This window comes from Geotrypetes seraphini, chromosome 9 (genome assembly GCF_902459505.1).
Source record: "Geotrypetes seraphini chromosome 9, aGeoSer1.1, whole genome shotgun sequence".
Taxonomy (NCBI): Eukaryota; Metazoa; Chordata; class Amphibia; order Gymnophiona; family Dermophiidae; genus Geotrypetes; species Geotrypetes seraphini.
This window is the reverse complement of record NC_047092.1, coordinates 161,534,368-161,561,796: the sequence shown is the minus strand read 5'-3', so window position 1 is coordinate 161,561,796 and position 27,429 is coordinate 161,534,368. Positions and strand designations below refer to the sequence as shown.

The 27,429-nt window shown below is 41.9% G+C and overlaps 1 protein-coding gene across 1 annotated transcript in view; it reads right to left on the bottom strand.

The window, feature by feature from the left end:
- The window catches only part of TIPARP (TCDD inducible poly(ADP-ribose) polymerase), a 93,692-nt gene that overhangs the window by 12,049 nt on the left and 54,214 nt on the right, over positions 1–27,429 (bottom strand). The window contains exons 3-4 of the mRNA XM_033958188.1: positions 16,572–16,740; positions 11,745–11,926 (exon numbers count right to left, since the gene is read on the bottom strand). Of these exons, the coding sequence (XP_033814079.1) occupies positions 11,745–11,926; positions 16,572–16,740 (351 nt within the window). The remainder of the gene's footprint in view (positions 1–11,744; positions 11,927–16,571; positions 16,741–27,429) is intronic.

Below are 27,429 nucleotides of genomic sequence, written 5' to 3'. Positions count from 1 at the left end.
AAAAAAATAAATAAAAATTGTTACATAGTGTAAGAGTCATTACTGGTCCACATACATAAGTAGCCTATGAAATGCTGTCGGAGCATCATCTCATTTGCATGTATGCTTTGGAAACTCTTGCTGTCAGTGTTTTCCAACAAATGAGCAGACTCATCTGTCAGAGGACTGGAACTCAAGCATGTGCTGAAACCAGGGGAAACAAGGAATGTCTATGTAAGGTCTTCCAAACCAGCACAGTGAGTCAGATTTCAAGACTTCCACAGTGAAAATGCATACGCTCAATTTGCACACACTGGAAATACTCTAAAAAACCGAATGGCTGAGGGATCCGAAAGATGGTTCCTACTCTGAATTCCTGTAATGTTTAGAAAGATATGAAAACAATAGAACTAGAAATGATTCTCTAGAACAGTGGTTCCCAACCCTGGAGGACCACCAGCCAATTGGGTTTTTGGAATAGCCCTAATGAATATGCATGAAAGAGATTTGTATGTAACAGAGGTGACAGGCATGCAAATCTACCCATGGATATCCATTAGGGCTATCCTAAAATCCTGACTGGATGGTAGTCCTTCAGGACCGGGAACCACTGCTCTAGAATGGAGTCCCTTTTAACCTGCTTTCCTTGCTGTACTCTTAAAATACCAAAGAGAGGTGTCATGATCGCTAGTTGTAAATGGCTCCCTCTGGTTATGTGGCTTAGGCTGCAAATGTTTTCTGAAAAAGAGTCTCGCCATGTAGGGATTACAAAAACCCCTCACACTCTGAGTTTCTATTTTACAAGCATCTATGTCAATCTGTATTACAAAGAAATACAAATCATAGTATCCAATGTTCTTTCTTAGGTCAAAATTAAATTATCTCTCAATCAGTAAGAGCCTAAATCCCTCTGGAGATCACTGTTAATGCAGAGTGCTTTATTGCATTATAAATCCCAGGCAAATCTATTTCTGATTATAACATAGCTTGGTATGTAAAGCACTTGTATTACTCAAGGGCAATATTTATTTGCTTTTCCGACCATCAAACCTTCTTGTTGCAAGAGATTTTTCGAGAATTGCTCGGTTTTCAGACAGGTAAAATGGACCAATGGCTAAAGTACTATTATTTCCCAGGCCCATCATAAATGTTCTTTAGGAAATTACTAAAAACTGATTTATTTGATAAATTTGTAAACTGATGTTCCAGAATATTGACAGGCAAATTTCAAATTTATCTTACTGCAAGAACATTCTTGAGGATTTTTATTGTATTTTAGTAAATCGTATTTTATTCTTTTACTGTATAATTTTAGTACTATTTAGAGCATTGTATTTTTATTGAGCGATTGTATAATTTTAGTAATGTATGTGAACCGCCTAGAACTATATGGTAGGGTGGTATATAAAAATAAAATTATTATTATATCTTCTCTCCACTTTGAGGGTAGATTTTAGGTCATGTTTCAAAGTATGCATAGGGGGTGGAGTTTGAGCACAGCCTGGGTGGAGCTCCAATGTAGATGCATATTTTAGAAAAAGCACCTGCAAACACTTAGCCTGTTTTTCAACAGGCAGAACTCCGTGCCCTGAAGGCAGCTACTGTTGCTGCTTAATATGTGCTTATATTTAATGTCTTTATAAAGTAGCACCAAAATACTACTTCTACTATTTGTAGAGCACTATGAGACACATGCAGCGCTGTACAGGTGCCTTCCTCCTCACTTCATCTAGACACTTTGTTGTATAGTGAATTTCTTTGTGCCTAGGGCAGGGGTAGGTAATTCTGGTCCTCAAGAGCCGGAGCCAGGTCAGGTTTTCAGGATATCCACAATAAATATGCATGAGATGGATTTGCATCTCAAGAAGGCAGTGCATGTAAATCCATCTTGTACATATTCACTGTGGATATCCTGAAAACCTGACCAGGCTCACAATTTTTTCTTCTTCTCCTCAGGAAACTCTTAATTAGAACAGATCTAAGATCAATCTCTGTAAACACATATTTGAACTGAATGATAAGCACCCCTTACAGTCTTAATGGAACTAGGACTAAAGCTGTCTCATCAACCAAGTTCTTGGGGAATATACCCAGTTGTTCAGGATATTCATGATGATTATCTATAATGTACCAGAACTGACAATTAAGTTTGTGAACTCATCCTAGAAAAAGTGCTGAATATCACTATGGTCACCTTCGAAGTACTCCCCTTGGGAAGCTATACGCCGACGCCAGCACCTACTCCACTCTTTTTCTGGCATGACCATCAGAACGGTTATCGTATTACCCTTGATGTCCTGAATGTCAACAAAATGTCTTCCTTTAGCAATGAGCTGTTGGCAAAACAAATAGGTCGTTTTCACCTAAATTTTTCACGCAGCCTTTCCAGTACAGGCTTCCAAATAGTAAACTTGGTTAACTGTCTGTCCAATTGGTACAAGTGCATAATGAACACTCTCCGATATCCAAAAAAGGTGAGCAACATCATTTTGACTTGATTTGGACTGGCGGAACTTTTTTGATCGTGGAGAATTGGCCTTCCATTGTGCACTTTGACGCTTTGTTTCAGAGTCGTATTGGTACACCCTTGTTTCATCACCACGGCCCAAAACATCGTTTTGCCTCTCCTAAAGATCTTGGCAAACTTTGATGACTCTCCTTTGCTTTTGTTCATTGGTGAGCTCTTTCAGGAGCTTTTTTGCACCTACCTTTCCAATGCCAAGATTGTCAGTTGAGATTTTCCCCGTTTCTCTATCGATGCTTACTTGGTATGCTATGCTTCTCGCAGCCGACAATTTTGAAGCACAATTTGATGAATTTTCGCAATGTTTTCATTAGTTCTGCTCGTTACTGGCCACCCTGACCTTTCATCTGCGACACTTTCTCTCCCCTCAGAAAAACGTTTAATCCATTTGTACATTGCCGTTTTCTTCAAACTTTGGACTAATATGTCCCCGATTTCACTTCCACTCTTGCCAAGTTCGCTGCTCTAATTCAAGCTTCAACATTCTTGCGACAGCTCAGAAAACCCCACAACAATAATGAATGCCACTCAGCAAGACTCAGCTGCCACATATCGACACGAACACAGCTGCGAGGCGCCGATATACCAAAGTGATGAAACCGTACCAAGTTGTTTGTACAGTGCTGCCAACATAAGCACACGGAGGCAAGTTTGCGAACTTCGTTGCTAGACCGCGTGTATCTGCATACTGAGAAAGCAGTGCACCCCTTAGCAGATGCTTATTTATGTATTCAGTTTTCAATACGGTTCTCCCCAAGGAGCTCAGAACGGTTTACATGAATTTATTCAGGTACTCAAGAATTTTTCTTGAAAAGGAATAAACTGCCCCCAGTTGGCAATTACAAAATGATTAGTAACGCTATGGTCTAGAAGCAGCTGCAGTGCTAATGGAAGCGAGTTTGTCTGTATCTGCTTCTTTTTTCTGGCTCCCTGTGGCATCATTCCTTCACTCTCATATCCAAAAACAATCTTATAGCAAGTTTTCTGAACATGTGACTTGATCCAGATGGCCAATTTTGCAGCACTGGAATACTTTAAACTTGAATCTTTGAGAATGTGCTCTGGGCCCTCCTCAGTTTATAATTGGGTTGTTCGTTTAGTATAGAGAATGACACGGGGAAAAAATCTGTCCTTGTCACTGCCCCATCCTCGGCTACCATCCCCTTCACCGCCCTGTCACCGCCATTCCCTTCACCGCCCTGTCACTGTCACTGCCATCCCATTCACCGCAGCATCCATATAAGCCTCAGTACTGCAATATTTAGCTTATTCCTTCCTTATAAATCAAAATTCTGGCTGCTGAACTAGAGAAAGAGATGTTCAGCTGGCGGGACTTTGTTTATAAATTTTTATCAACACAACTAATATACTACTTTATCCTAAAGCAGGGGTGTCCAATGTCGGTCCTCGAGGGCCGCAATCCAGTCGGGTTTTCAGGATTTCCCCAATGAATATGCATGAGATCTATTAGCATTCAATGAAAGCAGTGCATGCAAATAGACCTCATGTATATTCATTGGGGAAATCCTGAAAATCCGACTGAACTGCGGACCGACATTGGACACCCCTGTCCTAAAGCAAAAAAAAAAAAAAAAAAAAGAAAATAAAGAATTTTTTTTTTCTACCTTTGTTGTCTGGTTTCTGCTTTCCTCATCTTCTCATTCAATTCCTTCCATCCACTGTGTGTCTTCTTTCTGCGTCTTCCATTTGCTCTGTTACTGTGCCTCTCCCTTCACCCCCCCCCTCCAATTGGTCTGGCACCCATCTTCTTCCCTCCGCTCCCCCCCCCCCACTCTGTCTTCCACATTTCCCTTCAGGGTCTGTTCCTCTCCACCCTCCTTCAATGTCTGTTCTTTTCCTTTCCACCACCACCACCCTTCCCTCCCTCCTTCATCATCTGTTCCTTTCTACCACCCTTCAGCTCCTCTCGCACGGCCTGCTTGCCTACCTACATCCCTCCCTCTTACTTTCGTGGCACGTTACAATGTAATTTGTGCAAGCCGCTGGAGCCTGCGAGCTCGGTCCCCAAAACAATCTCACTTCTGTGTTCCTATTTTCCCCATTTCTAATATCTCCCCTATGTATCTGGCATTGCCCCCCCCCCCGTGTCCATATACCATCCCCATGTCTCTGTCCCTATGCCCCCATGCACATAATTTCCCCTTCGTTTCTGTTACCTTCCTGTGTCCAGATTTCCCCTCTCTTCCTCACCAATGTGTCTCTTCTCTTCAACCCCATCTAGCTTCTTTCCCTCTTTCTTCCCCCCCTGCTTCCAGCATCAGGCTCACCATCCTCCCCTTTCTTGCCTGCTGTGGGTTTCTTTCTCTCCCTCTTCATCCCCTTGGCCCAGAATCTCTTTCCCTTTCACTCCCTCCTTCCTAGTGTGAGCCGGGAACACGCGCGATCACGTGGTCCAGCAGCCCCCTTCCACCCGAATGCAGCATTCCATCAGCTCCCTCCCTCCTTCTCACCTTAGATGTCGAGTTTGCCGGCTTTTTTTTTCACCCAGCTGCACGCATGGCTGCTCAGTAGAAATATAGAAAAATGACGGCAGAAAAGGGCCTCGGCCCATCCAGTCTGCCCACACTAATAACCCACTCCCTAACTACCTCCATGAAGAGATCCTACATGCCAATCCCATCTTTTCTTAAAATCTGGTACGCTGCTCGCCTCAATTACCTGTTGTGGAAGATTATTCCAGCGATCAACCACCCTTTCGGTGAAGAAATATTTTCTGATGTCGCCATGAAATTTCCCACCCCTGATTTTCAACGGATGCCCTCTTGTTGCCGTGGGTCCTTTAAGAAAAAAAAGAGATCTTCTTCCACCTCGATACGGCAGTGACATATTTGAACGTCTCGATCATGTCTCACCTCTCTCTGCGTTCCTCGAGTGAGTATAGCTCCAACTTACCCAGTCGTTCCTCAATCTTCTCCTCCGACGCAACCGGAAACAGGAAGTTGCAGCAGAGGAGAACACTGAACAACTCGAGCAGCCACACGTGCGCGGCTTTTTGAAAGCGTGCAGCTGGGCAAAAAAGAAAGCCGGCAAACTCCGCATCTAAGGTGAGGTGGAGGGAAGGAGATAGCAGAACGCTGCGATCGGGCGGGAGGGGGCTGCTGGACCGTGCGATCCTCGATTGCCTCACTGCGGAGACAAGACCATTCACCGCTCCACGGGGCGATGAATGGCCTCGTCCTGTCCCCGCAGCGACCACTATTTTTTCTGTCCCCGTTTCGGCAGATTACCCGTGGCTACTCGTGAGTAACAACCACCGTGTCATTCTCTAGTTTAGTGTCTTTAATGGGTCTCTTTTTTGGTAGGGTCCATACTGCGTAGTGTGGAGTCTCGTATACAGGGTCGTTTGTACATTGCTACTTATGTTTGGGTATAAAGGATAGGTTTGCCAGGCATTCATGGAAATCTGTTTGACTGAGCTCAAGGGGCGGTTTAGTTTTGTCCTGCTTCTATTGATTTGGGTAGTAAATGGGATGGGGGAGGGGGTTATAGGCTCTGTTTTGAAAATGGGGTACCTGGACTTTGAAATTGTTTATATTTGTTGCGGTTCCGGCGTGTGAGACCTGGTTGTCTGTATTGTGTTTCACTTGTTCAGTTGATCCAATAAAAAATTGTTTAACCATAAACTTGGATCTTGGAATGCAATCTTTTGTACCCGACGGTGAACTTTCCTTTGAAGGTTATATTTCATAGAGACTAGCCATAGCGAGGGCGGACAGCTTGAACAGGATATGATGCTGATTTGGTTCTTTTGCTAAAGACATTCTAGTAAACCTTTTGTAGTTCTTTTCATTAGCTAAAATGTTTTACTGCTAACAAAGAGGTCTTCGTACTACGCTGCAGAAAAAGTGGCCTTAGTGCACCTATATAAACTAAATTCTATATATTATGTCTAATAAATTGGCGCAGAAAGACCTCACTTAGTGCAATTCTATAAACGGTTATAAGTTAGGAGTGTTTATACAATAATGCTTACACCCCATGAGCAAATTTAGGTGCGACTATTTACACCAACTAAAAACATGGTATAATTCCTTTACACCTAAATGAGGTGCAGATCACCCTTATTCTATAACTGCGCGTGTAAATTTGAATTTGAAAAACATCCCTGATTTGTCCTTGACTCTCCCCTGGCAGTGCTCCCTTTTTGGAGCTGTGCCTAGATTTCTGTGCATAAATTTCAACTAAATCCAATTAATGCTAGCAATTGTTCATTAAGATGCCAACTAACGATAATTGGTTAATTATGCAATTAAGTTGCATGCACCAATTGGACACATGTCCAAATTTGTGTGTGCAATGCAAAGCACCATATATAAAATCCAGGGGTATGCAGATTTTTCACCACCCACCAAGGCCATTTTTACTGCAGCCAGAAAAAACAGCCATTTTGTATTTCTTGTATTAATGATCATGCACTGAAGTTGCCGTTAGCATAAAGCCATTAATTTTTTTTTTTTCTTACCACCTATTTTGTAGGTATCCGTACATTAACCTGCTAGCATGTGGTAATGTAGTTGCACTGATTAGAACAGGAATGCCAATTAACCTCCCCTTGATCTACCCCTCAAAATTCTTTGGGTGCATTCTAATTTGGCAGTTACTACAGGACATTTGAGTGCAGCTCACGGTATGACATTTTTAAGCTGTGATAGGCAAAAGTTAATGTCTAATGCAGCTTAATGAAAGAGCCCTAAAATATGTAGTCTGTTAGTGAATACATGCAGCTAAGATTTAATGATAATAATAATAACTATGTTTCTATACCGCCAACACCCAAAAAGTTCTAGGTGGTTCACAAAATAAAAAGGACTGAACATTTCAGTGATGATACAAAGCACACAAAAAGGCAGTACAATATTTCAAAAATGAAAAATACACTATGAAACTATGATATAGTCATCAATCAAGTAACAAATTTTTTGAACAAATAGGTCTTAACCAGTTTTCTAAAGATGCAATAAGACGCAGATTGTTGAATCAGACCATCTAACCATACTTGAACTTTACCTACTTGATAAGCCAAAGATCGATAAAAATACTTTTTATAACGGCAATTTTTGGGATTAGGAAAAGTGGATAAACCAGTGCGTCAAGTAGACCTAGTCTAACAGTACAATTCAAAATAAGAGAAGAGATAACACGGAGCTACTCCAAATAACATCTTATAGCAAATGCAAGCAAATTTAAAAAGTACTCTTGCTTCCATTGGCAACCAGTGCAGCTGATGGTAGTAAGGGCTGACATAAGAACATAAGAATTGCTGCTGCTGGGTCAGACCAGTGGTCCATCATGCCCAGCAGTCTGCTCACGCAGCGGCCTTCTGGTCAAAGACCAGCACCCTGGCTGAGACTATCCCTATCAGGGTACGTCCTTGTTCAGCAGAATTTGTCTAACTTCGTCTTGAATCCCTGGAAGGTGTTTTCACCTAAGACAGACTCCGGAAGAGTGTTCCAGTTTTCCACCACTCTCTGGGTGAAGAACTTCCTTATGTTTACAGAATCTATCCCCTTTCAACTTTAGAGAGTGCCCTCTCATTCTCCCCACCTTGGAGAGAGTGAACAACCTGTTTTTATCTACTAAGTCTATCCCCTTCAGTACCTTGAATGTTTCAATTATATCCCCTCTCAAATCTCCTCTGTTCGAGGGAGAAGAGGCCCAATTTCTCTAATCTTTCGCTGTACAGCAGCTCCTCCAACCCCTTAGCCATCTTAGTCGCTCTTCTCTGGACCCTTTTGAGTAGTACCGTATCCTTCTTCATGTACGGCGATCAGTGCTGTATGCAGTACTCCAGGTGAGATCCCCTTCTTTATCATTCCTAGCATTCTGTTCACCCTTTTCGTCGCCGCCGCTGCACATTGCATGGACGGCTTCATCGACTTGTCGATCAGAACTCCCAAGTCCCTTTCATGGGAGGTCTCTCCAAGTACCGTCCCGGACATCCTGTATTCGTGCATGAGATTTTTGTTACTTTACACTTGTCCACATTGAACCTCATCTGCCATGTCGATGCCCATTCCTCGATCCTGATTATATCACGTTGCAGATCTTGACAATCCCCCTGCGTCTTCACTACTCTGAATAACTTTATATCGTCTGCAAATTTAATCACCTCGCTCGTCGTACCTATGTCCAGATCGTTTATAAAGATGTTGAAGAGCGCAGGTCCAAGCACCGAGCCCTGTAGCACCCCACTGGTGACACTTTTCCAGTCCGAGTATTGTCCATTTATTCCCACTCCGTTTCCTATGCTCCAGCCAGTTTTTAATCCACATGAGTATTTCACTCTCGATTCCATGGCTCGCAATTTTCCAAAGTAGTCGTTCATGCAGAACCTTGTCGAACGCCTTCTGAAAGTCCAGATATACAATGTCGACTGGGTTGCCCTTGTCTATCTGCCTGTTCACTCCCTCGAAGAAGTGCAACAAGTTTGTCAAACAAGATCTGAAAATAAAATGGACCGCTGTATTTTGGATTAGCCTTAATCTTCCTAAGATGGTTTGATAAGCTCCCAAATAGATTATATTGCGGTAGTCAAGAACAGATAAAATTAATGCTTGAACTAATAATCTAAAAGTATGGTCAAAGTATTTTTTAATGGAACGCAATTTCCATAATGCAAAGAAACATTTCTTAACAAGCATATCAGTATGTTCCCCCAGGGTTAAATGGCGATCAAATATAACTCCTAAAATTTTAAGAGACGAGACTGTTGGATATTCTTGTCCTCTTAAATAAAGAGTTTTATCCGTAATTTTATTGTTAGGACTAGCCAGGAAAAATCTGTTTTTTTTTCAGTGTTTAATTTCAACTTAAATTCAATAGTCCATTGTTCAATCTGATTTAGGATAAAAGTGATCTGGTTTTTTATTTCAGTAGTAAAAGAAATAACTGGTATCAGTATTGTGATGTCATCTGCACAAATGTAAAAAATTATGTTTAAGCTTTGTAAAAGATTGGCCAAGGAAGTAACATAAATGTTAAACAAAGTAGGTGATAATGGTGAACCTTGAGGTACCCCACAAGTGTTACTCCAAGAATTGGAATACTGACCATTGCTACCAGAAATTCCCATAGCATCCAAACAACCCAATAGAATCTCATGGTCCACCAAGTCAAAGGCGCTACCAAGATCAAATTGAAGTATTAGTGCGCTAGTGCCTTGGCTGAATAAGGAATGAATATGATCAATCAAGGAGGCTACAACCGTTTCTGTACTGAAACCTTATCTAAAACCAGATTGGTGAACATGAAGAATATGAAACTGTTCTAGATGTTTGACTAATTCTAAGTTGACCAGACCTTCCATTATTTTACAGAAGGGTATACTTGCGATAGGTCTATAATTTGTTTTGGTAGATATAGTTTTTTTATGATTCTTTATAATAGGAGTAACCAAAATATGACCCAACTCATTCGGAAATAGCCCATTTATCAAAGAATAACTAATCCATTTAAACAGATCTGCCTCAAAGGTAATTGGGGCCTTCTTCATAATTGTCAGAGAACCCGTATCTAATAAACAGCTTGACTTAGCATATTTGTTGTACAACTGAATAGATTGTTGCCAGTCTGGGATATCAAATTCATTCTAGAACATGTCAGCCCTTACACCTTCTCTCAGCTGCACTTGTTGAAAATGGGGAAGATCATGCATTTGGGCTGCAAAAACCTGAGGGAATGATAAAGTTTAGGGGGTAAAGAACTTTTGTGCAAGAAAGAGAAGCAGGACTTGGGTTTGAAGTAAAGTGATGATCTTAAGATGGCCAAACAAGTTGAAAAGATGATAGCAAAAGCTAGAAGGATGCTAGGGTGCATAGGAAGAGGAATGGCCCATAGGTAAAAGAAGAAATTGATGCCCCTGTATCTCCGGTGAGGCCTCATTTAGCATATTTGGTCTCCCAAACTAAAGAGGGATATAAAACTGCTGGAGAGGGTGCAGAGACGAGCAACGAAGCTAATAAGAGGTATGGAGAACTTGGAATATGAGGAACGACTCAAGAAACTAGGACTGTTCTCCCTTGAGAAGAGGAGGCTGCGAGGGGACATGATAGAGACGTTCAAAATACTGAAAGACATCGATAAAATAGAGCAGAAAAACAAATTATTTACACTGTCCAACGTGACACGGACAAGAGGACATGGTTTAAAGCTAAGGGGGGACAAGTCCAGGACAAATGTCAGGAGGTTCTGCTTTACGCAGCGAGTGGTGAACGCCTGGAATGCTCTTCCACAGGAGGTTATTAAGGAATCCACTGTGCTAGGATTCAAAGGCAAATTAGATGCACATCTCCTTATGAGAGGCATAGAGGGATATGGGTGGTAAAACTACATCAGGTGTATACCTGACTGGGCCTCCGCGTGTGCGGATCGCCGGACTCGATGGACCATGGGTCTGATCCGGAGATGGCAGTTCTTATGTTCTTATGTTATATTATGTACTATTCTGGAGACAGCACCTTCAAAAAGATATAAACAGGATGGAATCAATCTAGAGCAGGGGTCTCAAAGTCCCGCCTTGAATGCCGCAATCCAGTCGGGTTTTCAGGATTTCCCCAATGAATATGCATGAGATCTATGTGCATGCACTGCTTTCAATGCATATTCATTGGGGAAATCCTGAAAACCTGACTGGATTGCGGCCCTCAAAGAGGGACTTTGAGATCCCTGATCTAGAAGGCTACTAAAATGGTCAGTGGTTTACGTCATAAGGTGTACGTGGACAGACTCAAAGATTTCAATCTGTATACTTTGGAGGAGAGGTGGAATAGGGGAGATGTGATAAGACATTTAAATACCTAAGTGATGTAAATGTGCATGAGTAGAGTCTCTTCCATTTGAAAGGAAGCTCTGGAATGAGAGGGCATAGGATGAAGTTTAGAGGTGATAAGCTCAGGAGTAATCTTAAGGAAATACATTTTTACAGAAAGGGTGATAGATGCGTGGAACAGTCTCCCGGAAGAGGTGGTGGAGACAAAGACTGTGGCTAAATTCAATAAAGTATGAGATAGGCATGTGTGATCTCTTAGGAAGAGGAGGAGATAGTGGATGCTGCAGATGGACAGACTGGATAGGCCTTTTGGCCTTTATCTGCCATCATGTTTCTATTAATCCATAATACCAATTCTGCTTCCCACATCTCCTGCATCTGAAAGAAATGTGCAGAGGAAGAAAGAAACCTCAAATTTTGTGCCGTTTCCCTTCCTTCTGCCTTGATACTTACTGTAAGTGGGGTGCCAGCATCACCAAAGAGCGGAACAGAGGTCTCTTTTTGATTTCTCTTCTGAAACATGCATTCTGCTGGAAGCCATCTTTGATATTTAAGATGTACTGGTTGTGCCAGGTAACAAAACGAACCTCTTTCACACCTCGACAGTTGGCTTCTTCAATCAATCTGACAACAGGCTGTTAACACAGAAAAGAAATGAGAGGATCACTTTATAAACCAGAAAGTGATTCTATTTCAGCACAATTTCTCTTTCTTCTTTAGGTTCTTGTTGACTGTCTGAGAAGCATCTACTTATGTTGCTATCACCTCCATAACCATCTTTCCTTAGAAATGCATAAACTAAAGGCTCTATTGAAAAGCTTCTCATAATCATCAAATATATATTTATTCTCAAACTCAAATTTTTAAATGGTAGGATTATGCTCGGAGATCTAGAGGGACTCAAAGGGGAAAACCCCTAACCACCTCACCACCCAATCATTGCATGATCCTTCATATTTTTAATTATACATATTTTAAACTAAAAACAAAAAAAACAGAGAGATAGAAATCTTGACTTCTTAAATAAGCTTTGAAAAGAAAAAAAGCACTTATCTATTAGATGGTTTCGACGAGACACGTTTTGTTCACTGCTTCAGGAAACCATAAGCCATTTTCATTCAAAAAGGTTATCAATCAGCATGGAAGGATGAGATTTCTGGTAAGTGAAAACCTTTCATTTCTTTCAAGAGACTCAAAAGTGCTTTTGTTTAATTCGTTTCTTTAAATTCACTGTATTGCACTGTTAAATAATTGAAAACTAATAAAGATTTACAAAAAAAAAAAAAAAGACTCAAAAGCACTGCTTAACGGAGGGGTTTTCTCCCTTGAGCCCCTCCAGGTCTCTGAGCAAATCCTACCATTTAAAAATTTGAGTTTGAGAATAAATATATATTTGATGATTATGGGAAGCTTTTTTTTTTGATGTTATAAGATTTTTTTCAGCTTCCTTTATCGATACCTTTTGGTATTTTTCCCTGTGTGAGTTTTGACCAAGTCTGTTATATAATAAGCAGTTGTTGGCTGGCTTTTTACATTTGGATACATTTTGCTGAATCAGCCTTGTGAACCTTCTGTGCCCAGAGTGTAATTTTAGAAGGGCTTACTCAACAGAAGTCTAATTCCTGCAAGTATTTTGTTTTTCATCACTGTGAACATATTGCCAAATGAACAATGTCAGGAAAAAAAAAATGCAAAACATTTATGACGCAAGACATAAGAATTGCCGTACTGGGTCAGACCAACAGTGGCCAGTCCAGGTCATGACTATAAGCATATTTCATTGTATATGTGTGGTTGCTCTCCGCTCTGGACAAGGGCGGGTTACAAATAATAAACTATATATACCTGGCACGATCTCAAAAAGTAGCAAGATTCCATGTTGCTTCAAAGGACTATAAAGTAAACTGCCCTTAACACTGCATTTAGCAGAGTCAGAGATCCCACTGCTGGCAGCACATGCCAAAACCACCAACCACTTTTCCAATGCGTTAGAGATGTAGGAAAACTCTAAGGGGCCCTTTTACAAAGCCATGCTATCCACAGCTTAAAATGGCACACTGCAGGACACACTGAGGCATCCCACAGTAATTTTTTTTAAAATGTATATGTGTGCATCGTATACTAAAACTTAAAAAAAAAAAAAATTTTTGCCACAGAGAGATATCCGAGGGGTGGAGATTACATAGCAATTAGCACTGTTGCGAAATAAACCTGCGCTAGTGTCTCTGCCAACTACAAAATAGGTGGCGTTAGGGGCTTGCGCGGCTAATGGGAAAATTAGCACGGCCATTAACAGGAAAACAGGAAATTCGGCCATTTTACCTCTATGTAAAAAATTGTCTCAGCATGTGGAGGAAGAGTGTGGCGCAGTGGTTAAAGCTACAGCCTCAGCACCCCGAGGTTGTGGGTTCAAACCCATGCTGCTCCTTGTGACCCTGGGCAAATCACTTAATCCCTCTATTGCCCCAGGTACATTATATAAATTGTGAGTCTGCTAGGACAGGGAAAAATGCTTGACCTGAATAAATTTATGTAAACTGGGAAAACAGTATAGAAAATTTAATAAATAAATAATGGAAAAACTAGCATGTAGCCATTAATAGGAAATTTGGCCATGTTACCTCTATGGAAAAAAATGGTCTTAACGTATGGGAATGACCCCTGTAAACATGTGCTAACGCCACTTTTTACTGTGGTTTGGTAAAAGAACCCCTTTCAAAATTACTTTTGTTCAATGCTCCGTTTATAACTTGTGTGTTCTAATTCACAGCTAAGAGAGTTACGACAGCCATCATCATTTCACAGTTATATATCAAAACCAGCCTTTAATTCTCTCAAACCACAGTGCAATCAAAGCTGTCCAGTGCATCGTAGTGGCCCATTACAGCGGTGATTTTGACCTTTGATCATACACATCCAGAAGATACTTTTAATTTGAGTGCATTTGTTGGCTATGTAGAAAGGGGGGATTGATATATGTATGTGTCATAAATATAATTTGATAGAATTTAAGTGCTGTGCACTTATTTTTGGTTTTAAAATTACATTACATTAGTGATTTCTATTCCGCCATTACCTTGCGGTTCAAGGCGGATTACATCCAAACTAAAACAAGAATTACATTCAAAATTTGAAGGAATAGAATAAGCGATGACATAAAATTTTTAAGGTAATAAAAACGTTGGGTAAAGAGTTACTTTAGGAGATAAGAATAGGGTGAATTATGGGGTTTTAGATAACTTTTGGTAAATAGAAGAATATTAGAGAGTACTAAGGGTATAGAGAGTGCTGGATAGGTTTTATGTGTTTTTTGAAGAGTATGGTTTTAATATTTCTCTTGAAGGTTTTGTAGCTGAATAAAGATATTAAAAAAAAAAATCTTAGTACTGTTTTGTTTGTTCCCAGGGTTGTGCTGAACAGTAATTAAAAAAAAAACAACAAAAAACAACAACTTAAGAGCAATACAACTTTCCTGTGGTTTATCTTAGACCAAGTTTTGTTTTCCTACTTGCAACTACTTGGCAGGGAGTTCTCCGATTTTAGACACATACCAACTTGCTTTACTAATAAAACAGTGAGACTGCTGTGAAACTCAGCAGTCAATTTAATAGGAAGGGTGACCCTGATATCCATGGAGGTGAAGGATGTAGTTTAAAAAGGGGGACCTTTTGTGACAGCCACCCAAACAGCACTTATCACTCTTTTTATGGTTGTGATCCCATTTGCACAGCCACAGAAAGTGCGTGACCTCCCACCCCCCCTATGGGTCAATGACCTCTTATGTAGGTCTTGCCCAGGTCACAACCCCAAATGCAGGTCATGACACACAATTTGGGAAGTCCTGAATTAGAGGCTCAGTAACAGCCCAGGAAGCCAGCCCAAGTACACCTCATGTACTACACAGATAGACAGGGTAGATAAGTAAAACAGAAAACACAGAGGGCCACCACATGAAAAGAATAAGGCCATTAGAAAGATAATTAAATCTACTTCCTTCCAGTTGCAACTGTCGAATTGCTTAAAATAGATGTCGTTGATATGATTTCCGGATCATGGTACAGATGATAGTCCAGTTTTGATAAAACTATTTAGGGATTTAAACACTTCCCCCTCCGTATTCGCGGGGGTTCGGGGCAGAGCCGGCCCGTGAATATGAAAAAAACGTGAATAATATTCGGGCCGGTTCTGCCCCTAACCCCCGCCTATTTTAAGTCCTGAAAGCCCCCCCGCCATTAAGCCTTACCTGGTGGTCTAGCAGGTTTTCAGGCAGGAGCGATCTTCCCACACTCCTTCCCCGTGCAGATCGCTCACAGGAAATGGCTGCCTTGAGCTCCCGTAGTCTTTTGAGCCATTTCCTGTGAGCGATCTGCACCGGGCAGGAGCATGGGAAGATTGCTCCTGCCCCAAAAACCCGCTAGACCACCAGGTAAGGCTGGGGGGAGGGGGCTTACAGGGCTTAAAATAGCCCAAAAAATGAAAGTGATTTTTTTTGTTGTTGTTTAAAACCGCGAATAAGCGAATCCATAGATACGGAATTCGCAAATACGGAGGGAGAAGTGTACAGTGTAAAGCATTACAAATGATCCAAAAATGCTGCCACAAGGTTAATTTGTGGGGTTAGAAAATTTGAACACAACACCTTGGCTGAAGAAACTGCACTGGCTACCTATGCGATCACATTATTTTCAAGACATTAACTTTGGGTTTGTAAATCATTTTTATTGAAGTCAAACAGAGGAACAAAGGGCATACAAATAAAAATGATTTACAAAAAAAACAACAACTTTGGTTTACAGTCATTTACCATGAGATTCTCCTTGCTATCTATCACAAATTATGGCTATCTACCGACCACTCAGAGCTTTGTGATCCGAGGGCACAATACAATTGTCACTGATGGACTTCTCAAAAATACATTACGAGAATACAATACGAGAGCTTCTGCTATTTCCATCACAGGAGTAACGCTGTGGAACAAATTAGCTGAACTGCAAAGGGCTCTATCTGATATTCAGAAGTTTACAAAAATGCTTGAAACTACACTTTTTATAGAAGCATTCTAATAAAAGATGTTTTGCTCAATGCTGGTTTTAGGATGAGTATAATGTGAGGATTTGTGAACCCACTGTTTACATGGAATGATCTGTAATTTGAGATGTTTGTATAAGTCTTGTTTGTTCCGTTCTGTGAATGTTACTTTTGTAATGCCACCTAGGAATAGGCGGTCGATAAATGTTTTAATAAAAAATAAATAAATAAATAATGGAAACATTTAAATACCTCAGAATATTCCCTCCAGCCAAAGTGGTCCCTGCAGAAGTATTTCCAGACTGTGTGGTAGTTGGAGTTGGAGCTGGTACAGGAAACAGTAGACAACCTCCGAATTTGGTCAAACTCAGCACTTTCGTATATGCTCATAAAGTTCAAATCCACCAGAAACTCTCGCCCCCTGTGGAATAAAATTAAGATTTTTTTTTTTTTTTTTTTTAAATTAGGAGTTATGGTCCTTCCAAAACCGTGTGCAAAACAAAATCATAGTAGGTCTTATCTACCTCCAAACCCAAGCATCACAGAAGGGAGAAATCACTTTCCAGTTAAGAGGGCTAATTTCTCACACTTCTTGTAGTTTTGGGTAACAGCTATCAAAAGATAAAAAGGAAAAAGGGAGAGGAAATACTTTTTTTTTTTTTTAAAAGGACAGGCTCCATTTAATACCACCCTGCAAGAAAAAAAGTCCCAGCCAGCGATGTCTTTTTTTTTTTTTTTAAATAACCCAGGTTCCCACGAGTTGCTCTTATTAACAATGCCAAGATTAATTTACTCACGCAGTGCATGTGAGTTAGAAAACCCTTGAAAGCTCAGTTTGATCTCACAAAGCAAAAGGTCTACTGTCACGAAAGAGAAGATCTAGATATCTCCAGATGAGCGAACATCTGCTGCTAAGCTGTCTCTGAGCCGATGTACCTTTCAACACAGATGCTTGTGCAGCAAAAACAGTTTGGCATCATATGAAAGAACAGACTTCCCTTTTGTGACGTTCAATAACCACAGAAATATTGTTTTGTTCTGCAGGCTCTTGTTCTTTTATGGAATCAGCTCTTCAGTGTGCAACGTGTTTTTTAAACATGTGGAAGGATGGGAGGAAGTTTAACACTGTAGTGAAAAAAAAAAAAAAATAAGGGAGTTTGATATTTAACCAGCTGGAAATGTTCAGGGCCATCTGCTGATATTCACCGGCATTTAAGCAGTTAATTTCACGGAATATTATCACAGACTGCAAAACTCAAAGCTGGTTATTTCGTGAGTGGTCTGGGGTGGTGTCGACGCCTATGCTGTTAAGTGTCAATATTTATCACTTAATATATGCCCCCACCCTTTTTACAAAATTGTAGTATGGTTTTTAGCACTGGCTGAGGCGGTAACAGCTCCAATGCTCAGAGGAAGTCTATGAGCGTCACAGCTGTTACCGCTACAGTTTTGTGAAAAAAAGGGGGTGGGAGGGGGTTAACTACCTAAGTTTAGCAGTTACACTGGATCACATGAAACTCAGTCCTATCTTTTTGCAGTGTCTCTTATGTGGTTAAGTGAGGAATATTGTGGTTAACGGCATAAGACATAGAAACATAGAAAGATGACGGCAGATAAGGGCTATAGCCCATCAAGTCTGCCCACACTATTGACCCACCCTTTTAAGTCTACTGACCCCCTTAAGTATAATTGTAATTATACTGCCACTCTACTGACCCGCTCTTTCAAGTCTATACCCTAGTGACCCTATTCCTTGGCATGACCCTCGTAGGGATCCCACATAGGTATCCCATTTATTCTTGAAGTCTGGGATGCTGCGTGCCTCGATCACCTGCACTGGAAGCTTGTTCCAATGCTCAATCACTCTCTCCGTGAAGAAGTACTTCCTGGCGTCTCCACGAAACTTCCCTCCCCCGAGTTTGAGCGGATGTCCTCTTGTGGTCGAGGGTCCCTTGAGAAGAAAGATATCATCTTCCACCTCGACCCATCCCATGATGTACTTAAATGTCTCAATCATGTCTCCCCTCTCCCTACACTCTTCGAGAGTGTAGAGCTGCAATTTGTTCAGTCTTTCTTCGTACAAGAGACCCTTTTGCCGAGACCATCCTGGTGGCCATCCGCTGAACTGATTCAATTCTGAGCACATCTTTACGGTAATGTGGCCTCCAGAATTGCACAGTATTCCAGATGAGGTCTCACCATGGCTCTGTACAATGGCATCATGACTTCAGGCTTCCTGTTGACGAAGCTTCTCTTGATACAACCTATCATCTGCCATGCCATAAAAACCCAGATAGTATCGAGGCCCTAGACATGGCTTGGCATTAAATATCTAGGAATAACGCTGGCAGAGAGTAAAAACAAGACAACCTGCCGTGGCCGACTATCAACTCCAAAGAATTTTAAAGAGCTCTTGATTGACACTGAAGAACTTTCTTTGCATCCTAGCTATCAAGGTTCATAACCACTGGTGCCTGGGGGGTGGGATGGGGGAGAAGAGGTCAAATGGAGTGTGGAGTACTGCTGCCCAATTCAGGGAAAACTTTCAATTCGATTTGGCCTATTGAATGATTTTTTGATTCAATTCACTTTTCCCGCCCAATAGGCTGGGTTTGTTTTGGGTTTTTTTCCAAAATGTCCTGGAGAGTTTATTTTGTAGCCTCTTCACCCATCCCAGCCCCCTTTGCCCTCTCCAGCCCTATGCTGATGCCGTAGTGTAAACAAAATAAACTTTTCCTCTCTGTTAGGTCCTAGCTCACTCTCGCTGTCTAGCACCAGCTCTAGCAAGATACACATTTCAAATCCAGAAATAATTCTTTTTTGTACCTTTTATTGTCTGGTCATTTTATTATTCAAATTATGTTGGTCCCAGGCTCTGGTTTCTGTTTGTCTTCTGTCAACTTGCTCGCCAGGGTCTCCTGCCCATTTGACATTTTCTTCTTTCTCCTTGCTCACCATCTTTCGTCTCTGTACCTTCTCTTCCATTGCCATATTCAACATTTCTGTTTCTTTCCCACTGTCTACCATCTCTCTCACTCCCTGCCCTCTACCCTGGATCCAACCACTCTATTCCCCTCCATGCAGCATCTCTCCCTTCCTCTCCTCCATTATCATGTGCACCATTTCTTTCTCCCCTTGTACCATGTCTCTCTGCTCTCTACCCCATGTCCAACATTTCTCCCTCTTTCTTCAAGCATGTCTCCTTCTCCTCCATCATATGCAGGATATCTCCCTCTCACCCTTTTCTACTTCTGTTGCATCTCTCCTCCATCCCATCTCCACCAATGTTACTTCTCTTTTCTCCTCCCTCCCCCCACCATGTGCAGAAGCTTCCCATCCCTCCTAACCCCCTCTGCAGCAGCTTTTCATCCCTCCCATCCCACTGTAAAGCACTTCCCGACCGACCTTCCACTCTCCTTCGGGCCTCCTAAAGTAGCAGCAATGGTGGCGGTGACTGGCTTGGCTGAGGCAGCGTGGTGAACAGACTTCTCAAAGCCTGCCCACCAGGGCTGCCCTTTGCCGCCTCATCAGTAGCATCATCAGTGGCGCGGCAGAGGGAAGGCCCCGACAGGGCAGAGCAGAAGCTGTTCACCAGGCTGCCTCTGCCTCGCTGGTCACCGTCTCCGCTGCTGCTACTTTAAGACAGTGTTTCTCAGGGTCGGTCCTGGAGTAACCCCTTGCCAGGATATCCACAATGAATATGCATAAACTTAATTTGCATACACTGCCTCCATTATATGCAAACTTTCATGCATATTCATTGTGGATATCCTGAAAACCTGACTGGCAAGGGGGTACTCCAGGACCGACTTTAGAAATACTGCTTTAGGAGGCCCACAGGTATGTCAGGCGTCAGGACTTACTGAATCGGTAAGTTCGATTTTTTTTTTTTTTTTTAGAAATGAATCAAGTTTGGACAGAGTGAAGAGAGTTCTTGGTAGTATAACTGTGTACTACTTAGGGTGGATTTGATTTAAATTACAAATCACTAGTCAGAAAGACTTGATTTAAATCATACCCATGACATTATGGATAGATGAATTGAATTCACTAACCAAAAAATTTAAACATTGCATGAATATACAGCCTCACACTACATAAGTAAAAACTAATCCTTATTTCATGATGAATAAATTTTGGATTATAATGTATCTTAAACAGAACGCTAATTTTAGATAGATTTTTCCTTTAAAAAAAATCCAATTAAAATTTTTTTTAAATCACCGATTTTTATCCACCCTATTACTACTGCAGTTTTAGCATTTAGTGACCTATTAGCAACAAACAGTAACATATATAGCTGTCAGTAGTCACTAGTGAACACTTGGTTTAGGTAAGGGCTGCAAGCATTTCATTGACCAGTTATATTTGGTTCCCAAACCCTTTTAATTAAAAACTCCTGCTACATATAGTATCGTGAACACTATAAATCAAAAAGTCAACCCCCACTCTCTCCCAAACACATTTTTTTGATAGCAGTAATTGCTGGTCAGAAAGAAGCCTCTGGCTCTCACAGTTTGCCTACTGTGCCACTCGGTCTCTGGCCATCACCATTGCTCTCCAAATCCATCCCAAGCATGTTTGAGTTCCGTCACTACTGGTAAAATCACAACATGTAGTGGCGCAGTAAGGGGTGAGGGCGATCCGCCCTGGGCACCATCATGGTGAGGGCGCAGGCACCTGTGCTGCTCTCTGCCCCCTCCGCTTCCCTTCCCCCGTACCTCTGTAACATTCCTGGCTTGAGCAGCAACCCCCAACCTCCTGTCGCACCAGTGGGGCTCTTCCTCTGATGTCACTTCCTGAACCCATGCCTAGGAAGTGACGTCAAAGGAAGAGCCAATGCTGGCTTGGCAGCAACTTGGAGGGTTGCTGTTCACACCAGGAACTTTAGAGGTACAGGGGAAGGGAAGTGGCACATGCGGCAGGAGTGACGCCACCGCCCTGGGCACCTCTCACCATGCCACTGACAGCATGTATCCAGTGCTTTTTTGGGTGCCTCTGATCCTCCTGCCTCCCAATCTCATATCAAGACTCTTACCTCTGAGCTGCCTTTTATTGACCCTTCCCATTAGAGTCAATTATAATAATTAACAGGGGTAATAAGTAACAGGGCTTAGGAGCCTATGTTACCTTCCGCACATAGATCCTGGTTCTATAAAAGATGCCTACAGTTAGGTACTTAGATCGGCGTGCCTAACCGCTCTAGCTGCTTAATTTTTTAATTAGCTTAATTCAGTGTTGATAATTGAAAGCACCATTAAAAATCAATTAAAAATTATTTAATTTAATGGTAGGCATCTACCACCTCAATGTAGGCGTCTATACCAGTGGTTCCCAACACTGTCCTGGAGGACCACCAGGCCAATCGGGTTTTCAGGCCAGCCCTAATGAATTTGCATATAATGGAAGCGAGAGGCATGCAAATCTGCTCCATGCATCTTCATTAGGGCAATCCTGAAAACCCGATTGGCCTGGTGGTCCTCCAGGACAGGGTTGGGGACCACTGACAATATGTTTAAAGTAATGTAGGGCAGTGGTTCCCAACCCTGTCCTGGAGGACCACCAGGCCAATCGGGTTTTCAGGCTAGCCCTAATGAATTTGCATATAATGGATGCGAGAGGCATGCAAATCTGCTCCATGCATCCATGTATCCTGAAAACCCGATTGGCCTAGTGGTCCTTCAGGAAAGAGTTGGGAACCACTGGTCTATACCAAAGGCCCATTTTTTTTTGTACTTTTAGCTAAATTCTAGTTTGCTTTGGATTTGAGATTTAATTATATACCTTTCCAAATCCGAGCTTGATGAGCCGGCCCAGTGGCTAACATTGTGCTTAACATGTGTCAGGTCCTTAGTTCAATTCTTGGATCAGGTCTACTGAATCCTAGGTCAGCCAGGGTTAGGAATGCCCTAGAGGCAGCGTTCACAGTCCTTGGCAGGATGGGGGGGGAGGGGGGTGTTGTGATTTGCAATCTTTTGGAGCCCTGTGCCCGGACTCCCAGCATGGGAGCCTCTATGCAAATGACCAGTGGGAGGGTAAATCTATTACAGTAGTGGGAAAAAAATCCAGGTAGATGCGATTGAAGACTTTTGGTTAAGCTGGAATGAAAAGGAGAACTAGACGGCTGCTGGGTCAAACCTTCTCCCAACTCCACACAACTAGCTTGCTCTATCACATTTATTTATTGTATAGTTGTGAAAGAATACTTTGAAGGCCAGTGCTTTTTTTTTTTTTATCACATGTTTATGTGAAATCTTTTTTTTATTGAAAAGGCAATAAACAGTCAAGGAATCACCACATTGGCCCAGTTGCTTTTCTGTCTAAACATTAACTAGCGCTACTAACTTTTTTATATTTATGGCAGATCTTGGCATTGAAAAACCGAAGTAAACAACTGACAAACAGTACAAGTACTCCCTTTCTGAAGAACAAACCAAACCGATTCACCTCTCAGAGAAATGACCCATGTCTGATACAAAAACCCAGTGGGCTAGAAGATCTTGACAGTCAACCTACCAGGCTCTTATGACCCCCAAACCTCTCACTTTATCAAAGAATCTAATTGTTGCAATTCAAAGAAAAAAATAGTTCTACTAAATCTCAATCCTGATTAAGTACAAGGCAGCTGTGTGCTCTGCACTGCTTAGAATGGACCCTCTGTAATAGAGAATGACATGGTGACAAAATTCATCACTGTTCCCGTCCCCGCGGATAACCGCGGGAAACCATCTTCATGTCATTCTTTAAAGAGAGAGGGAAGAATCAGAGTATAATTGTGCACAACCAGTGACCCGCAAGCTTTGCTTTGAAGAATGCTGGTGTAGAAGGACTGAGGTTGAGAATGACAGTCTCTGGTATCCAGAGCAGATATTGTGATGTCATAATGCCTCATTCCACCAGTGCCTAAGAACCAATCACATCAGTGATATCACAATGGCTTCATTATCCTTGGTTCACATAAGAATCAGAGTATGAATGGCCACAACCACTGACCCACAAGCTTTGCTTTGAAGAATGCTGGTGTAGAAGGACTGAGGTTGAAATAGACACTAGAAAATGACATGGGATTATTTCCCGCGGTTATCTGCAGGGACGTGAATGGTGATGAATTTTGTCACCGTGTCATTCTCTATTCTGTAACAATGTCTCTCTCGATATCAGGCCTAGCACCCTGGGCCCCACATCTCAAACAGCATGGAGATAATTCTATAAGGAGCTGTCTGGATTTACAAAACAAGAATGCTCATAAATGCCGGTATTCTAGTCCTTTATAAGCATATGTGACTAGATATGTGGCTTTCGGCTGCGCTATTCTGTAAGTATGCACCAGGGGCAAAGTCAGCAGTCCATTTGGAGGGGGCATGCATTTCATTTCTGCCCCTCCCCATGCAGGTCCAGCATCTATCTCTGCTGCAACTTGCTGGTGCCCCCCCCCCTATGTGCGCCTGGCATCTCTCTGCTCATCCCCGATTGGTTCTCCAGCCTTGATATATGACTGGCAGAGGCAGTGAAACAGACTGCTGCTGGGACCTTTCTTCAGTCACGTCCTGCCTCCTGTGATGTAACTTCCTGTGGACAGATACAACAGAGGAAAGGCCTCAGCAGGACTGGCCACAGTTTGTTTCACTGCCTCTGCCAGTCATATGCTAGAACTGGAGGACCAACTGCTGGGGGGAGGGGGGGAGCAAACAGCTGCAGAGATCGATACTGGGCCTGCAAAGTAGGTAAGTGAAAGAGTTGCTATTTTGGAGGGGGTAGAGCCCCTAATAGAGGGCCCAGGTTCCCCACTCCTATGGCTACATCACTGAACCAATAAATTACTTGAACTTTGCAGGTGTGCATAGATTATAAAAATGCTATAACCCAGTGGTTCTTAAACCTGTTCTGGAGGACCCCTAGCCAATTGGGTTTTTAATATATCCTTAATGAATATGCATGAGACAAATTTGTATATAACCAAGGTAACAGGCATGCAGATCTGCCTCATGTATATTCAATAGGGATATCTTAAAAACCTGACTGACTGGGGGGTCTCCCAGGATAGCTTTAAGAACCACAGGCTTTCACGATCTAGACGTGAGTCTTCATGACAGGTGTACTGCTCATGCCTAAAATATAGGCACATATTTGGTTTATTGACACTAATATTCTATAAAGAAAGGTAGGTGCATACTTATGGCACAAGCTTCAAATAGGCGCATTCTTTGCACTTAGAAATAGGTGCCCCTTTATAGAATTACCCTGCATATGCTCGATTTATTGAATTTAAGCACAGAATAGGAGACAGCCCATAATAATTCTGGGTTATAGGAACACTAGCTCTTTAAGCCCGTTACATTAACGGGTGCTAGAGACGCTTCCTCCCTTTCCCCTTGCATTTCCCTTTGCACGGTCTCCCTCGTGATCAGGACGGGGTGGAGGGGGCTGCCGGCCGGGGCCGGCGGAGAGGAGCTAGGTGGCTGGAGGAGTAGCAGCAGTCACTGCCGATCGCAGCCTCCGTCCTACCTGGATTTGCTTTTTTTTCTGCATCGGGAAGGTGGAGAGCGGCCTGCGAGGTTCGCTACAGCGGCTGGCGAACCTCAGCAGGCCGCTTTGAAGAGCAGCGGGAGGGAGGAGTCTCTGGAACACGCCCCTCCAGCTAGCGCAGGCGCCGTGAGGTGTGACACAGAAGCACACCTCACGCCACCAGAAATCACGATCTTTGAAAAGCACATGCGTGCTTAGCCTTTTATTATTATGGATAATGCATGACAGAAAGAAATCCAATCTGCCTTGCAAGATGTTCAGGAAAGAATAATTACAACCCTACAGATTAACCCCTCAATCCCCATGCTTTCTGTTTAGGGTCCAAGAGCTTCTGGAAGGAAACGTCACAACCTATACGATTCTTTCGACATACAAGTTTGAAAATAGCTCATGAAAGAAGGTACTGAAAACTGTCACATTTGCTGGGATTTTGCTAACTGCCTTTTCATGAAGAAATTCATCCAACGTGGTGTACTAATACATTGAATAATGACCAGGTATGCTTAAGTATTTTCCCTACTTCTCAAGTTTTCGTTTTTTAAAAATTTGATTTAATCACCTATCAAATTTCTAGGCAATATCCAAACAATTAAAAATAGGTACAATTTAAAACGTACAAGCACATTGATTACAGCAATGGTCCCCAGCCTTGTCCTGGAGGACCACCAGCCAGTTGAGTTTTTAGGATAGCCCTAATGAATATGCATGAGAAAGATTTGCATATAATGGAGGTATCAGGCACGCAAATCTGTCCCAAGCACATTAAGGTTATCCCCAAAACCCGACTGGCTGGTGGTCCTCCAGGACAGGGTTGGGGACCACTGGATTACAAAAGACAGACTAGGCTAACACACTGACAGACAGGGAAGAAGGGAGAATTACCTTCATTGTTCTTCTATCATGTTACAACTAAATACAAAAGGTTAGGGAAAGATATGGAGGATGAAGTTTGCCTAAAGATCGAAGGCATCCTCAGATAAGAAGCTTTTGAGTTTGCTTTTGAACTGGTTTAGATATTTTTCCTCTCTAATATGGGACGGTGAGGCATTCCAAAGTTGTGGCACTGTGACAGAGAAAATGTCATTGCACTTTGTGTTAACTGAGTGAAGGGATACTTAATATGTGTTGGTCAACGGATCTTGGCAAGCAGGAAGGTGCATATGGAATAAGGAGTTTATTTATAAATAACGGTGCTTTGGACATTAATGTTTTGAATAGCACTATTATCTTACCATTCATTCTGAAAATCAATAAAAACCCACTTATTTGACAAATTTATCTGATCCTTCAATTCCGCTCATCTCTTACCTCTTCTAATATGCTCATTCTTCCTACCCTATCACTCCGTTCATTCAACTGTCTTCCACACCTTTCCAAATCTAACTGATGTAACCTCGTTATCCTTACAGCATCTCTTCTTGTTCTCGTTGTATACCGTCTTGAACTGAAAAGGTATGACGGGATATAAATAAAGCTATTATTATTTATATGTTATAATGTGTGCAATAGGGAGCCAATGAGCATTTTCTAAGCGTGGTGTCGTAGTCAATTTTTTTTGCCTTTGCGATTAATTTTATGGCTGTGTTCTCCTGGCGGGCTCACATCTAAGTGCGATACCTGGGGCGATGGAGGGTTTAAGAGACTTGCCCAGGGTTACAGAGAGTAGGCTGGGATTGAACTCATGACCTTGTGGTACTAAGACAGCAGCTCTAAGCACTGGACAAGAACATTTTGAAAGATGGTTGATTACTATAGATGACAAAGGCCATCTCTTGTCTATGGACCCAGTAGCCAATTCTAGCTGATCTTTACTTCTGCATTGCTGATGTAAGACCTGATTAATGGTCAGACAATGGATAGTTCTAGAAGAGAACTCAGCACAAATCAACTTTCAGAACCCTTTAGCTCCAACAGGAAGAATCCAGTTTTTTTTTAATGACATAGGCAATTACAAAAAAATTCCTCTATGGTAAAACATTCTATGATCCTATTAAAAAGGACAGATGGTGATATACAGACTCGAACTGTGATTGGTTATTTCCTATTACACGCCAAGATGCATTTTTATGAGATCATAAAACCATATAGTTTAGAGTATGTAAATGTTACATATGTGATTTTTCCTGCTGGCCTCGGTTTCTCACTCTCCTTATGTGCTGCAACAGAAGGCAATCACTGAAAGACCACACTAGCATAAAGTGAGAAAAATAGACAAATCATGGTATGACTACAAAATGTATCGAGTTGATTCTAAACCAAGGGCTCCAAAAACCAGCCTTGAAAAATCCTCACCAGGTCTTGATTCTCCGGCTAATGACAACCATGAAAGTTAATCTGGTTATTAGAGAACTATATGCCACACACCAACAGATCTCGGTGAACATTCACTGGGCATATTTCGAAACTCTACTGGAGGTTCTCAAGAACCTGATTTGAGAAGAGAAAGAGAAAAAGAGAGAGAGAAAAAGAGAGAGAGAGAGAGAGAGAAAGAGAGAGAGAGAAAAAGAGAGAGAGAAAAAGAGAGAGAGAAAAAGAGAGAGAGAAAGAAAGAGAGAGAGAGAAAGAGAGAGAGAGAAGAAAGAGA